This window comes from Zeus faber, assembly GCF_960531495.2.
Source record: "Zeus faber genome assembly, chromosome: 8".
In the NCBI taxonomy this organism is placed as follows: domain Eukaryota; kingdom Metazoa; phylum Chordata; class Actinopteri; order Zeiformes; family Zeidae; genus Zeus; species Zeus faber.
Window position 1 is genome coordinate 4,310,943 of NC_137195.1, and position 16,544 is coordinate 4,327,486.

At 48.6% G+C, this 16,544-nt stretch overlaps 1 protein-coding gene across 1 annotated transcript in view; it reads right to left on the reverse strand.

Annotated features, from left to right (window-relative positions):
* slc9a1a (solute carrier family 9 member A1a) overlaps positions 1 to 8,420 on the reverse strand; it is a gene marked incomplete at its 3' end in the record, with an annotated part of 41,061 nt that extends 32,641 nt beyond the window's left edge. Inside the window, exon 1 of the mRNA XM_080005718.1 lies at positions 8,318 to 8,420. Coding sequence (XP_079861844.1) covers positions 8,318 to 8,327 — 10 coding nt within the window. The 5' untranslated portion in view covers positions 8,328 to 8,420. The remainder of the gene's footprint in view (positions 1 to 8,317) is intronic.
* Between the last annotated feature and the right edge of the window lie 8,124 nt (positions 8,421 to 16,544).

Genomic DNA, 16,544 nt, shown 5'->3' on the forward strand with positions numbered 1-16,544 from the left:
ATACCAAAACCCCCTCCACCCTCTCAGCCCGTGGGCAGGGCAGGAAATCTCGCCAAACTGGAAAAGATCAGCTGCATCATGAGGAGCTCCCTGAGGAAATCTGGCAAAATGTGAGACCGAATTCCTCAAATACACTGGAGAAGTCTGACCTCCCAGTTGGGCAGACAATGACACTTAAACTTTAATTCTCATTGATTAACAATCTTCATGTCACCTTTTGTCCACAGCCATAGGTACCTGTTTTGGGGGGTGTGTCTTGGTTCTCTATTTCTTTCCGACTAAGGTAGGTTGTTTTCTAACAATATTTTCTATCTACTATCCCTTTTCCATTTTATTGCAGCAATATCACAGTTCTTATTGTCTTGTTTTGTCTCTGCAAACGCTTGTTGAGTTTAACTCTGCGGCAGGCAAAACGACTACACAAGTTATCGCCATTGGAGACAGATGCACAAAAACGCTGTAGAAAGGAATTAATTCTTCCGATTCCTCAAGGGAATAAAAGGATTGGTCAAGTCTCCAGGAAAGATGGGAGAACTGCTCCGAACTGGATGACATAAAGTGATTAGCGCTGCTGCCGCCAGCAGAAAGGAGGCTTCATGACCTGAATGGTAAAGGATCCATTACCGCTGATGGCGGACGGGCTGAAGGGTGACCAGCGGGGACACGTGTCCAAGGCGTCCAAGCTGTGGAGAGGGATAAGTCATCGTGGCAGCCGGGGCTCCGACGCGAGGAAATTCACTGAGCGTCAATATTGACTATGTTGTCCATACAGCCAGCTTGCCACACCTCGCTCCAAAAGAAAAGGACTGGAGCTTAGAGGTGGTTTGGAAGCATTCACGAGCACAGATCACCTCCCAGGGTGCTCTCATAGCAGGTAGAAAAATGGCGAAAATTCAGAAACCTGCGGTTGGTGGAGGCTGCCTGAATCCTGAAAAAGCGGGGACAGTTTGGACGTCGTCGGTGCAGTTTCCCCGGCTCTGTCCAAAGGATGTCTGCACGTTTATCAAATCAAACTCCCTAAACCTTGCTAACTCCCAGACAACCGCTCTGTGTTTCGTTTGGGAATCCATCAAACTGACCAACTTTGCAGAGCGTGAATTCCTTTTTCTTTTCTTTTTTTTTAACGCTGTGCTGTACACCACGCTGGGCATACAACACAGAGTATTTATGTCATTGCATCTAGGACAGAGTGAGTCTGCGAGTAGAGTTCAACTTGTCAACCTGCAGTGCAACTCTTTATTCATTCTTAAATCATCAACAACTGCTGCAATAACTCTGTCCTGTGGATGACCTGTGGGACGACCAGAGCGCAGCTTTATTGTTACACGCAACCACCGCCAACCCTCCTCTTTGGAGAACTATTTTACCATTTTTGGGTCTATAAACAACGAATCACTACTCCAAGAGGGAGAATCACCACGGGTGACACAAATAAACATAGAAACAAACAACACATGTACATGAAAAAACAAACATAGAAACAAACAACAACATGAACATGGAAAAACAAAAACATCGAAATAAACAACAACAGATAAATTCATCGCTAAATTCCATTTCACGGCCGTAGATGAAGGCCAGATGCCTCGGCGGCAGTTTGGCTGTGTTTACCTCGCCTCGTGTAAATGCCGCCTCCCTCATTTTATAATTACCTCTCCCCGGTCTGTCTGTTTGTTCAGGTTGATGAGGCTATCTACCGTATAGCATGTACTCTAGGTACCGAACTCACTTAAATGATGAGATCACGCAGGTCAATCCGGGCTACCTATCAATAGAGCCAAGCACTGTGTCCTTAGGCTCTAAGGTCATTCAAGGCCCGTAGATAACTCTGCTGTGAATTATCGCCTCCAAACCAGGAACGGTGTCTCTTTGCCAGGTGACTTATTGAACAACGCCGACGATCAAAGACTCCAGCGGGGAAGATTAAGACACGAGATGAAAACTCCCGCTTTGCCTCATATCCCAGGCCTCACGTTTTCCTAACGGGTGACCGAGCGTTCCAACACGCACGCATTAATACAGTGATGTGGGCGATGGTCCAGGCTTCCCGATGCCCTTGCGTTTCCCTGGCGCTGCCCTTTGTGTCTCCTCGCTCTCCTTACGTAAGGCCTGACTCGGCTTCCATTATTAATAACGCCGGGCCGGTTTTGCTTGGGCATCCAGTCGACCGGCGGAACCAGAAGGTCTGCTGGTGCGCGGCGGGGATTCTTCTACTTCCCGCCGACGTCTCGCTGGGCCAGGTCCACGCTCGGCCACGACACCGACCGTGATGGATACCCCCCGCTACTGTCGCACTGCGCTGGAGTGGGATTCCTTGGCAATATCCAGTGTCTTGCCATGGCAATGAATCGTTATTTTAATTCTCTTGTAGAGTCTCGCCACAATGGAAGACCACATAAAGGTTTCCTTAAAGGACACCGTTCACTCGTTTGAATCAACTACGGCAAAGTGGAAAAACTTTCAGATTTCAAATTTTAATCACCCATTAGATCCAACAGACAAGTCCTTACATGTGGAGTGAAACCGGTAAAGGAACCTGGACTTGACTTTCCTGTCATCTTTGGAAAGAGCCGAACCTCAGAAAATGAAAATGGGGAGCCATGGAGGATTGTTAATGAAACGCTGAGCTTGATTGGTCATTTCCCGAAAATGAAATAAAACAGGCTGATTGAAGGATAATGATCATGACCCTGTGTGTAAGAGGTGTAATGGTCGATCCCTGAGGCAAACATGGACATAATGTTGATCTAATATTCTGAAAGGGTGGAAAATAATTAACCAGGATAATTCATGAATTATCATGGTTGTTCGTTTTGATATAATTTTTGTTTGGCGTCATATGTACAAGCCAATAGTAATTGGTACGAGCCTACTACGGTGACATCCGGAGCCCCGTGAGACTGAACCATATGTATTGTTTACGGTTGCTAATGAAAGGCCAAAAACACAGAACGAAGGAGAATCAAAGAGAACGATGGGCTGTCGTGTGTTCGCGGTGTCTCGTGCGCTGGACAAATAAAGCTGACAACGTGAGCTCAGCTGCGGCAGGAACACGCAGCTCTGTCGTGACAAACTGGGCTCTCCGAGTTAAAGGAGCCCGAGTCCTGATCTCTAATGACTGAGTGGGACCACAGCCGCATCCCTGCCACACCCGTAACTTTGCACAATAAAGGGCAAACAAGTCCAAGGAATAACCTCAAGTGGATGTGGGTTCTTTCTAGGGTACTCCGCAGTTACTCCACCTCAACCGCAGTAGTAGCAGCACGCTTAGGTCCCCGCAAGTAAACGAGTCGTCCCAGAGCGGTGCCCTGTCTCCGGGCAGAACGGCAGCTCAGGGCACTCCGCCCCGTCACCTCGATCCACACGAGGCCTCGCAGCCTGGCATGACCGGCCCAGATCAATAATGGATGACGCCTTCGAAAAAATGCTCGAGATCACCGACGTTGCAGCGGAATGCACTGCTCGGTTTGAAGCCGTTTGGGGGGAATAGGGCAGCTTTACCGACTTCTGTGACGCACGATAACGACGCGGAACTCTAAAGCCCGCTTCACACCGAATCCGTAAACGCAGCCCCCAGTACAACAGGAGTTTGCTCAGGTGGAAATTTACCATTTTCCACGAATGTGAGTTTAAATGTCCTTTATATTAAACTGTTGTTGTGTGTCGGTTGTACTGAACCAACCTGGTGAAGCCTTCTATTCCGCTCCGAGGTGGAACCGGCTACAACAGGTTTGTTCCAAATTGAGCCAATTCTTGTACCAGTGCAGCAACTTTAGAAGTTGCCATGTGCCTCCATGTGCAGACCTTATATCCAGTTGTATGTGATGCATTAAAACTGTAAATGCATCCTACTATGCATCCAATATGGCATGCAAAATATGATTTCTGTCAAAATAAAAAGTCTTAAAAGTCTTCATAAAAAGTCAGGATTTATTATTTATTTGTCATCACGGTGTGAACAATGAACAATATATATATATATATATATATATATATATATATATAGATAGATAGATATAGGTTGTTAAATTGGAGAGGAGGTCAAAGGTTGGCTGAATCAGTCCCATTATTCCACCCACACGATGAGATTGTGGCGGGGGCTGTGGCAACCCGGCAAACATTGAACTGCGATAACAAGGGTTTTGTGTCGTGTGGACGCCGCTTTCCTTGAAGCCCGAGACCTTAAAAAAGGTCTTTGTACCGCATCCAGGGACATGCAAACATGTTGCACCGGGGGTTAATGGACATCCAATAACTGGGGGGTGGAGCATTTATCCTAAAATCATGACATGACATCATTTAGCAGACGCTTCTGCCCAAAGCGACAATCGATGCACCGATAGAGGAAGCCCTGCAAGGCTCATCTGCAGGCTGATCCTCTTGCTCAAGGACGCTCCAGCACGCAGCCAGGAGGGGCCCGGGGAATCGAAGCGGCGATCCCCTCTCATCAGCTCCCCAAATCGTCCCTGGATTACAGCCTCATCGCGAGGGGGGGATCCCGCTCAAAGACCCACCTGGACCCCGGCGTGCGGGTTGACGTTTCATGGAGCCGTAAACGGTTTCTGCCGATCCCGGTTTTCCACGCTCCCTCGGTCCTCGGCGATAAGAGGAACGCACTGAGCCGCGGCGTGCGTTGTAACCTACATCTAAACCGTGTTAATGATTACAAGCACGTAATCTGCGCTATCTCCAGCCAGGGTCAAGTGGATAGGAGCTGGCGCAGCAACAGTCTCACAGCCAGGAGCGGCCGACGCCCCCCCACGCATCTTTGCAGGGATAAACCGGGGCGGCAGATAACGAGGGCAGCGTGGGCGTCTGGGCTCCACCCGGCCGCCCGGCAGCGTCGGTGCTGCAGGTGGAGGTCCGCGCTAACATTTGTTTCTGAAAAAAAAAACAGTTTTCGGGGGAGAACGTTTTGGGGTTCGCGCCGCTCTCCAAGCGCCGGTGGCGTGACTCTCATCCAGGCTGGGTCACCGCTTCCATCCCTTTGACGCGCACTGAACAGGTTTACGAGCGCGAAGACGCAGTGTTACCCTCGTGCGATCACACATTCAGAGTCGTCTGACGACTTCCAAATCGCGAGACGGAAAATCGGGACGAAAAAATGTGCCACTTTATTAACCCCTCCGCCCCCCACCCCAGGAGGTAAACTCAGGCCTCACGGCAGCAAAGCGCCGTCAGCGATCACGGTGTTCAGACTGGATGGGCGCCATTCCTGAAGCTGGAGAGACCTTTCAACTCTTGACGGAGACGCGGCAAACGCATCTAATTACAGCACTGGCCGCGCGAAAAAAACTAAATGGTCGTCGGACGTCGCCCGCAGGCCCCTGACGCAGGTCAACGTCATCGCGTCAGCGCTTCACACTCGGGACGGAAGGCCAAAGACGGAGGAACTGCAGTCCAGCTGCAGTCAAGTGAGAAAGAAATCACAGTATCGTATCCCAATACTTGGTGTATTGCAGAACATAAGGAATCCTGATATTACAGTATCATATGGTGAGATCCCTGGCTCCAGCCCTGGTGGATGACGGATGAGAAATGCTTTATTTCTCTGCACCGTGATCAGTCTGTAGACTCTTCAAGATCCAAGTAAAGCCCTGCATGTTGTCTCCCTCAATATAAGATCATATTTTTAGTGATTTTTTTCAGGAAAGTTTCTTATTATGTCAACTTTGATCGCGGCCAAAGAAATAACTAAACAAAACAAACCCATGAAGGGAAATTATGTGCTGCAACTTGGGAAGAAAGCCAAACTGTGAGAGGTGTATAAATAGTTTATTATTATTATGATTATTATTATCATCATAATCGGCTTATTTTCCTAAATGCCTCACGTGGGGCCAAATAAAAATTATCCGCTGACAGAGGCCATTATTATCGCTAATATTATTATATTATAACTATTATCACTATTAGTCTATGAGCTATGAGCCAGGTCCGGCTCATGAATACTTTTTAAGTTGATAATAGATCTGAACGACAAATCACAGATAATGAATAATTGTATAAAATAAATTAAAGATAACTGACCAGTTAATATTATTGACAAAAAACAAGCATCAAATATGATTTCCAATTTGATTTCATACTCTGAACCCGATTAACCAATAGATCTAATCCAAAAGGGAAATTAAGGAAATTATGTGTAATGATAATAATAATAATAATAATAATAATAATAATAAACATGATAACATTTATTATATATTATTTTAAACGTAGGCCGTAGTTTGATAAATTGCCTCGCCACATATTATTAAAACGTATTTAAACAAAACTAAATCTGAAAGTTGAATGCATACAAAACAAGAGGGCACATTGTTTGACTTCCTGTTTGAGCAGTTGTATATGCATTACAGTGTATATATACCGTGTGTATATATGTGTGTGTGTGTGTGTGTGTGTGTTGCTCTGTCAGGCTCCTAATGCCACATGGAGCTGATGAAGCTGCTGCTCTGAAATAAAAGAAACAAGGAGCGAATAGTGCTGCAGCCAGTGGAAACATGGAAGATAGAGAGGAGAGAGGGAGGGAGGGAGAGAACTGGAGGGAGGGAGGGGGTGAAGGGAGGGAGGGGAAGAGGGGAGCAGAGGAGGAGGAGGAGAAGAGGGGAGGAGAGAGGAAGAGGGTGAACTGGAGGGGAGAGAGGAGAGGAGAGGGGGAGGAAGAGAGAGCGGGAACTGGAGGGAGGGAGGGGCTGAGAAGAAGAGGGGAGGAGAGGGGGAGGAAGAGAGGAGTGACAGAGGGCAAAGCCATCCAGGATGAGGGAACCCTACAGAGGACAACCAAGCATTAAAACACACAGCACAGCACTGTGTGTGTGTGTGTGTGTGTGTGTGTGGTCATAACAGACAGCAGAACAGCCTCTACATCCACAGTGTGTCCAATAATGTGTTTATTGTCGATCTTTTTAGGTTTATTTTATTCCTTTTTGTTAATTCTTCTTCACACCTTGCTTACTATTTGTTGGCAGAATATATATATATATATATATTTCATTGTTCACTTTGATGTTTTTCCTTATTGTTATATCTTTATTGTCATCAAGTTGTTGTTTTTTTACTGCATTGTTCATTCTACCTCCCCATTTCCTTATCTTGACGTCAATCTGTAGTTGTTTTGTATATTCTATTAGTAGGACCGCATTGTGGCTGGTCGACCTCTGCTCGAACCCCAGCTTCCTGCCCTCCTACGTCATGTGCACATTATGACTAGAAACCTGCAAAATAAATACATACTCTCCCCCACCACCGCTCCCCGTGCCCTACTCTCCGCTCTGCAGACTGTGCCGCCCGCCGCTTGGTCATGCGTCATCAGGGTACAACGCCGACTGTAGATACCTATTATCATCATAATCATCATCATCATTATTATAAGTATTATTATTGATAGTGATGCTGTTATTGATGATGCCATTATTTCCATCCGTGTCCAAATTGGAGTCTGACGTCCTAATAGTTGTGCGATGTGAGCGTCGGGTGTCAGTCTCAGAGGGAAGGGCCTGTTTTGAATTGCACGTTCACCTGGTACCGCTGCTGTTCCTTCACGCCGCTTCGTCCGTTTCTAGCCTTTCGTTGCTATGTTTTTTCTCTCATTTCATTTCCCGCCTCGGGTCAGGCGCTCCGAATTTCCCGCTGTGTATGAAATGTATATAAACATCGCAAAGGTGAAATCATGGAGCAAAAGTGCTTAAAAACTGGGACCAGACTCCAGACCAGAGTGGACCCGACCACAACAGAACACACCTGACCCGACCTGACCCGACCACACCGGACCAGACCGGGACCGGACAAAACCGGACCAAACCCAACACAAACAAACCAGACCGACACCAACACCAGGGCGGACCAGACCACACTAGAACAGACCCGACGAGTCTAGAAGACTAGACCAGACCGGACCTCAAACAACAGTGGAACACACCTGTACCCAGACCAGAGTGAACCAGACCACACCAGACCACACCAGAACAGACCCGACCCGGGCGGACCGGACCAGGACCATCAGACCTGACCAGACCAGATGAGATAAGACCAGATCCGATCGGACCCCAACACAGTTCAGATCAGAGTCAGACCCCCGACCAGACCACACAACACAACACCAGACCAGACCAGACCCGGACCAGCATCTCTTTCATGATCCCCATCATGTCATTAACATGACGCCAAGGTAATTGTTGCGCGCACACACACGCACGCACGCACACACACACACACACACACACACACACACACACACACACACACACACACACACACACACACACACACACACACACACACACACACACACACACACACACACACACACACTCACCTAATTTCATCAGGGAGGCCAGCAGGACCCACAGGGAGATCTCGAAGGGCAGGTGGATGTGGCCGTAGTCCACCTCCAGCACCGGGAAGGCCTTCTTGGTGAAGTTCTGCACGTGGGTCGGGCCGTTCGTCGTGCTGTGCTCCTGGGGGACGACGTGCGGGGAGCTGGCCTCCCCCACAGGCACCAGGGCCAGAGCCAGGACCAGGACCAGGACCAGGACCGCCGTCCGGCCCGGCGCTCTGCTCCCGGGCAGAGTTTGTGAGGGTGTTGTAGAAGGCATGGTGGGAGGGTTACACGGGTTCTAAATCTGGTTTGGATTTCGGAACTAGAGGAAGTCAAATTAAGTTGGTGTAATGCACATTACGCCATTCAGCCGACGGTTTGATTCCTAAATGACTTAACATGCACATTTAGTCACCAGGACTAAATAAACCGTCTCCCTCTAAAGAAGTGTCAGCAGAGTTGAGAAGTTTTGGTGAAAAGTGGGATAGAGACAGATCCTCCCTCATCACACTAGACACACACTCCTCCCACCATTATTATTATTATTATTATTACTATACTTAATAAAAATGATCAAAATAATGATAAAGATTAAAAAAAAAACCCTTTTAGTTCCAGTGAAGCGGTGCGCGCTCCCGTGGCGGGTCCGAGAGGCAGGTCCGTGCACGCGCAGCAGGAGATCCAGGAAGCGGCGGCGAGGAAGCGCGCGAGACCAGGTGAGAAGAGGAGGAGGATGAGGAGGATGAAGATGAAGGATGAAGGATCCTCCAAATGAAACACAGCCGGGAAGAGGGAAAAACAAAAGCAAAAACAAACAAAAAACAACCAAACTTTACTCCTCCCCGCTCGGAGCTCCGCGGATCACCGAGCGTCGCGGCGCGCGGACACGGAGTGCGGCGTCACCGGCGCCGTGGGGGGGGGGGGGGATGAAGGCGGCATCCTCTTCCTCTCAGCTCGCGGGACACTCGGGCTCGGACCCTGACCTTGCCGGGGCCCTGAAGGTCACGCTGTCCAGCCGGGTCCAACTTTCGGGACGCGTCCCCCGAAATGCGGCATTTATCCGCACCGGACGGGAGGAGGGCGCGCGGAGCGGGGGTGGGAAGCGCGCGCGTGTCCGTGTTTCTGGGCGCGTGCGTGCGTGTGCGCCTGCGTCGGGGCGCGTGTTCTCCGGCCCCTCGTTCTGCGTCTCGCGGCGAAAAGCGCCGCGACTCGGGTTGATCCAACCTTCAGGACGCACGGAGCGGTGCAGGGAGGGAGGAGGAGCAGGGGTGTGCATGGAGGGAGGGAGGAGGAGCAGGGGTGTGCATGGAGGGAGGGAGGAGGAGCAGGGGTGTGCATGGAGGGAGGGAGGGAGGGAGGGAGGGAGGAGGAGTATGGAGGGAGGGAGGGAGGAGGAGGGGTGTGCATGGAGGGAGGGATGGAGGGAGGGAGGAGGAGGGGTGTGCATGGAGGGAGGGAGGGAGGGAGGAGGAGGGGTGTGCATGGAGGGAGGGATGGAGGGAGGGAGGAGGAGGGGTGTGCATGGAGTAAGGGAAGGAGGGAGGGAGGGAGGAGGACTGTGGCCGAGGGAGGGAGGAAGAGTGTAGATGGGGTGGGGGGGGGAGGGTGGAGGAGTGTGGATGGAAGGAGGGAGGGCGAGAGGGAGGCGTGGCTGCCATGTCTGGGCGGCTCCACCGCCACAGCGACACCTGCCGGAGAGGAGGCCCCAGGTGTGCCGCCGTGGCCCCCGCCGTGGCGCTGGGGTGTCCGGGAGCCCGCGGGCCCCCTGCTGGCCGCCGGCGGAACCGCTTCCCTCTTTGGTTTTCCATGTGCGTCGGTGCGGCCACAGCGAAGATGCTGCGTCAGCATCCAGCCTAAAATCCCTGTAACAGTATGAGAGCCCCCTCCCTGCAAGGGGGTGAGTCCAATAACAGATATTTACATATTAACATCATACTTTAGTCACTGCCAAGGCCACAACAACAACAACAAACACTCGCGCAGAAAACTGTTCTTGGATTCTGATGGAGGTCATGACGTGATGGACACCGTGGTCGCTTATAACAAAACAACAGTGGATTACATGACGTGACGTCTCGTCTGAATTTGTGAGCGACAAACTCCGACGGGGATCATTTAGAGCTTACTGTGCTTTATTCTAATTGTCGGCGGGACAGGTAATAGCCTCTGCGTTGTGGTTCAAACAGACAGCGGCGTAGAAAAGGACAGCTCATTGTAAAATACAGAATGTACAAAATGTGCCAAGATGGAGACTACATTTAAAAAAAACCAACAACACAAAAGTCTATGACAGGCGCTGCGTTCGGCTTCACACCGAATCCGTAAACGCATCCGACAGTCGGATCCCCCTAGTGGCCGTTAGATGAACTGCGTCTGCGTTTTCGCATCACAAAGTGTGATGTAAAATGGGAGAGCCTGGTTTTTCCAGAACAACAGCGTGTAGTTTGCCCAGCTGGACATTTAACTTGTTCCATGGATAAGAGTTTAAAACTCTCTTTGCACAGGGTTTGGGTTATATTTAGGGTCAGGGTTTATAAAAAAATATAAACACAATTCATTTATATAAAAAGAGATTTATAACGGGGTCCGTTGACAGTGTGGTAGAGGTTCCCCTTCAACACCATCTCCCGGCTCCTGAATGCATACGTGCACACGTGATGGCCCAGCCGACTCCCACTTCTGCTTCCAGGACGCCACCAGTCATGCACTAGTAGACAAGTCCTCCGGGATGGAACGGAACATCTGTTGTGCCGCCTTGTTGTAGGTGTGGCGGGACTTGAGGGACTGTGTGGAGGCGCTGATTCAACGGTCGCATCATGCAGGATATGCCAGCTGTGTGTCTGGGCTTTCCTGGCAAGGTTGATGGTAGCAGCCTCTCGTCCAAGTCCAGCCGGGGCAATTCCTGAGATGACTGGCAGGTAGGACATAGGGGTGGGCTTCAAGCAGCCGGGTATTGTCCAAAGACAGTTGTTGATCACGGTGTCGACCTTTTTGACATGTGGGCTCCTACAACAGGCTGGGGCACAGTATTCAGCTGCAGAGAAGACCAGGGCTTGTGTAGAAATCTTGAGTGTCTTGGCAGAGGCCCCCCAGCTCGTACCAGCAAGACGTTGGATAAGCGAGGCCCTTGATGTAACCTTGGCCCTCACATCTTCTAGGTGTTGCTTGAAGGTTAGTGTCCTATCCAGGCGTACGCCAAGGTACTTTGGGGCTTGCTGGAACTCCAGACACTTGTTATCCCCAAAAACATCCAGTTCCTTCTTCACTTCCCTGTTGTTAAGGTGATAAGCTGCTGACACCGTCTTCCCAGTACTGAGCTGCAGGCACCACCTGTGGAGGTAGGTAGCCAAGATGCCCATGTGCCGATGCCCTAGGTTGGCATCGGCACTGGCCGCCCTGGAGAGGGTAGAGACCTTGCGCGATGTCAGGAGGGTGAAATTCTTGTCTGCTCCAGGGAAACGGCCATTCTTGAGAAGCAGGGACGCGATGGCATCTGCTGTCACCGGGCATTTGGTCGGTGATGCTTTTCTGCCAGTCAGCTGGTTGATGGTCAGCCAGGCCTTGTGGCTGGGGTGGTTGAAGTCGATTGACTCAACAACTTCAGTCCATCTGGCCTTACGGATCGCATCCAGCTTTTGGAGAAGTGCCGTCGCGGTCGCAACCATCTGTCTGTCTGTCTCTCTATCCGTCCGTCAATCCATCTATCTATCTAGTCAGAAATAGTTCTAAAGAAAATCCCTTTTTAGTCTTTTTTTAATGCAAACTGGTAAAAATAAACACATTTAATTGTCCTTAACCTTCCTCCACTGAGTCATGTGACATCTTCAAAGCGGCTGGTTTTTGGTCTTTATCTGTGGCGTCAGTCGCCGTGTTTTCACCCAAAGAGAACACATGATGTGGAACAAAACAAGGCAATTACAACAGAATGAGAAGAAAGAGGAGGAGGAGGAGAAGAAGTAGAAGAAAGAGGAGGAGGAGGAGAAGAAGTAGAAGAAAGAGGAGGAGGAGGAGAAGAAGGAGAAGAAGAAGGAGGAGGAGAAGGAGTGAAAGCAAACATCAAACCCCGACCCCAAAGACGGGAAGAAAGAAAGGAGAGGGGGAGGATGACAGAGTTCTGTGACTTTGATTCTGTTTCACTGTTTATGTCTTTGATTTGGAAAGTGTGACTCACTGCGAACACACACACACACACACACACACACACACACACACACAAATTAATACACACACACTCGTTGTGGTGTCCCACAACTAGTGAATGTTAAATGTGAAAGATGTTTTTGGCGGGTTAAGACATTGGGCATCAAGTCATTTTAGTCGGTTCCCTTGTTCGTCTCCCCCGAGCTCTTCAGGCCCCTGGGGCCACAGGGGCTCCTCGGACCGGAGAAAAGCCAACGGAGTCAGCTCTGACAGAACGTCTGGACGCTAAATCCCTGTTTTCACAGTTTTAATTTGCACCCGGCGTGGACCGCTGCACCCAGCTGGAGCTGTGGACGTCCGAGGATTTAGTGGAAAGGCGGTCACATCTGAGTCACATTCAAAACCTCTGCAGAGGGAGAGACAGAGCACTCCTCTATCTATCTCCACAAAACCTCTGCAGAGTCCACTCCACCTCGCTGCGCCTCACTTCTCAATTCAGTGCGACACAAAAGGATAGTGAGGAGGCCTCCAGCGCTCTACGACGCCGCACTGAGAAGGTGATGTTTGGTCGACAAATGGGGGAAGTGGAAAAACAGAAAAAGGGAACACACGGCCCTGGTCAGGGCTTAATGATGAAAGCAGTTCACATCACATGTTGACCCATGTCAACCTGTGATGAGGTAAGGCAACCGCTGTTAACCCATCACCAGCAGAGGGTAGATCACATTCAACTAATTGTCATTGCACAAGTACTGAGGCAACAAAATGCATTTTACAGCCTCTTACCTGATGTATGTAGGAGCTGTGTCCAGGGAGCAGTTAGGTTGTTAAGTGTCTTGCTCAAGGACACATCAGCTTGCTACTAGGAGGACCTGGGGATGGAACTGGCAATCTTCCAATGACTAGACGACTCGCTCTACGTCCTGAGCCAGTGTCAAAGCACAAGACATACGCTATATGTGTGTGTGTGTGTATATATATATATATATATATAGTGTATATATATATAGTATAGTATAGTATATATATAGTATACATAAATGATGGCAACAACAATAATAATAATAAATGGAAAGACATGGTAAAATAAACAATAATTAAAATAGACAATAACTGTTTTACTACTATTAACTAGTATCCATCCCATAACTATTTCTCTCTCTTCCCGATCTCTCTTTCTGCACTGGTGTATGAATGTGTGTGTGTGTGTGTGTGTGTGTGTGTGTGTGTGTGTGTGTGTGTGTGTGTGTGTGTGTGTGTGTGTGTGTGTGTGTGTGTGTGTGTGTGTGTGAGTGGATAGATGTGTATGTGGCTTGGCTCCTCCGTGAGTTCGGGGTTCTTCTGTGGCTGCGGTGCCTTGGGCTCAGAATGTTCTTGCGGCCCGCGGGGTTTCTGACCTCATACACCGGAATTAATTCGGACCAATCTCATGCACTCACGGGTGGACACATGCACACACACGTGCACACATACATGCACGCACACACACTCCCTTGAACACCCTCCTGATTATGACTCTCTTTCTTTTCCTTCATGTTGTTGTAGCCATATGGAGACGCCACAATCTGTTATTATTGTTCCAGTTATTGTTGATTTAATTATGATTTGTCAAACAAATTTTGCCATTTGTTTCTATGCTTTGATGCTTTCCATGTTTCACTTACTGTGATTATCCCTGTCTTGGAGGAGCAATGACGATTAGGTGTTTAGCGAGTTGGATTGGTGGAGGCCATAATGTACAACAGAAATGCTCTTGTCGTTCCACAGGTCCTCTCTCCCTCTCTCCCTCCCTCTCACCTCGCACGCCCCCCACAGTCACTGACGCATCATATTGAACAAATGTGTCCTCCCACAATCCCGCCCGGCGGCGGAGCCTGGTTCTCTGGCGAGGCTCGGGACGCGTGGTGGGGTCGTGACGTGCGGTAAAACAAGACGTATTGTGTGATGACACTCGGCAAATTTGGCCTCATGTCGCAGACTGCAAGGTCACCTGAAGGTTGGTGGATCGATTCCAAGCGGCAGCCATGTTGGAGCTTGGAGCTTTGCGTGGGGCGAGGCAGGTGAAGCTTCACAGCGACTGGACTCGACTTCACTTGGGTTTGGGACTAACTGCTTCGGACGACAGCGCACACTGCTGTTAAAGAATCCACACAAGGTGCGGCCATCACGCTTGAATACTTCATTCACTCTGGAGGAAAGCTGCAAATGTTTAGACTGTTTCCTTATTCCCTTCCTCTCAATTCAGTTCAGTTCCTATGGGGTCATAGGAAACATGTTTACATTGCCAAAGCAAGTTGACAACAAAATGTGAAGAATACAAGACAAGACAAATGAAGTACAATAAGTGAATATAAAACAAAATATCCCCACTTACACACAAGTATAAATAATATATGATTAATATAAAAAATATATTAAATACATACAGTATATATAGTCCACATCACTGAGGATTCAACATGGACTTTACACACAGACACTCTGGTGAGAAAGGCAAGGCAGCGTCTTTACCACCTCAGGCAGCTGAGGAAACTCAGGGTCTCAGTAAGGATCCTCAAGTCCTTCTACTGTGGAGCGGTGGAGAGCATCCTGACAGGCAACATCACTGCCTGCTTTGGGAACTGTACTGCTCAGGACAGGCGGGCCCTGCAGAGGGTGCTGCGCTCAGCTGAACGTACCACTGGAACTACGCTCCCCTCCCTGCAGGACTTATACACCAGGAGGTGTAGGAGCAGAGCTGCAGGATCCTGAAGGATCCTCATCACCCCAACAACGGACTGTTCCAGCTGCTGCGGTCGAGCAAGAGCCTCCACAGCCACACGGCGAGAACAGAGAGACTGACACCAAGTTTCTTCATCAAGACATAAGAACTGTCAACGCTGAACTCAGCAGGGGTCCTAACAAAAATCACTGAGACACTCACACAGGCCACACTGCCTTACTGTACTGTATGTAGCATACTGTACTGCATACTGTATCACTGTTCTGGGTTACTGCATACTGTACTGCATACTGTATCACTGTACTGGGTTACTGCATACTGTACTGCCTACTGTATCGCTGTTCTGGGTTACTGCATACTGCGCTGTATTGCTGTGTTGTACTGTTGTATACTGTGCTGTATATCTCCATACTCATACCCATACCTATCCCATATACAAAACTCTATTCCCTTCTATTTTGTACCCCCACTTTGTGTTATCTTTTTGAGTCTTATTTGATTTAATTTAATTTAATTTTACAATATTCTATTCACTAACTGCATTACGTTTTAGGAGTTCAGTTAGTTTCAGTTAGTTGCGAGGCAGAATTAGGTTAGCTGTTATGTTTGGTTTAGAACTTATTGTGCATAATGTCCGGGAGCGTTGCAAAGACATTTCCCTGCATTTATGTATGAAAGTATGTTTATGTATGTGACAAATAAACCTCTTCAACCAGCTTGAATCTTTATATATGGATAAACTGAAATTAAAACAGGTTTATATATTTCCCTGTGTGTGTGTGTGTGTGTGTGTGTGTGTGTGTGTGTGTGTGTGTGTGTGTGTGTGTGTGTGTGTGTGTGTGTGTGTGTGTGTGTGTGTGTGTGTGTGTGTGTGTGTCTTCCTCCGCCAGCAGGTGGTGGTGTCGCACTGTCAAACTTCTCCCTGTTGCCTCGATAGAGCAGTTATTATTTACAGAATTATATTTTCTATTATGGTATGTCTTTATCAACACCAGCATGAAAACTAAAAGCGATGAAGATGCCTTTCCTTTATCATACAATGAGATTACAACTGCATCAGACTGACATGCATACTCTTCTTACGCCTTGCCATTTTCATATTTAACAAGTCACCAAATGTATTATATATCAATAAGTCAACGCACAGCTCCAACTAGACGCCTCCACATCCAACCATTTGGGAGATGTGATGGAGTCAGCCTTACTACAGTATGAGTAAGGAACAGGGTGAGGGCCAAAAACAAAGGTCTTTCAACAAACAAAGATATCTGAGTTCAGAGATGTATCTCACAATTAGTCATGTATATGAAGGTAGCGATGTAAGAAGTACAGATATATGCTTCGAAATGTAATGGTATATGT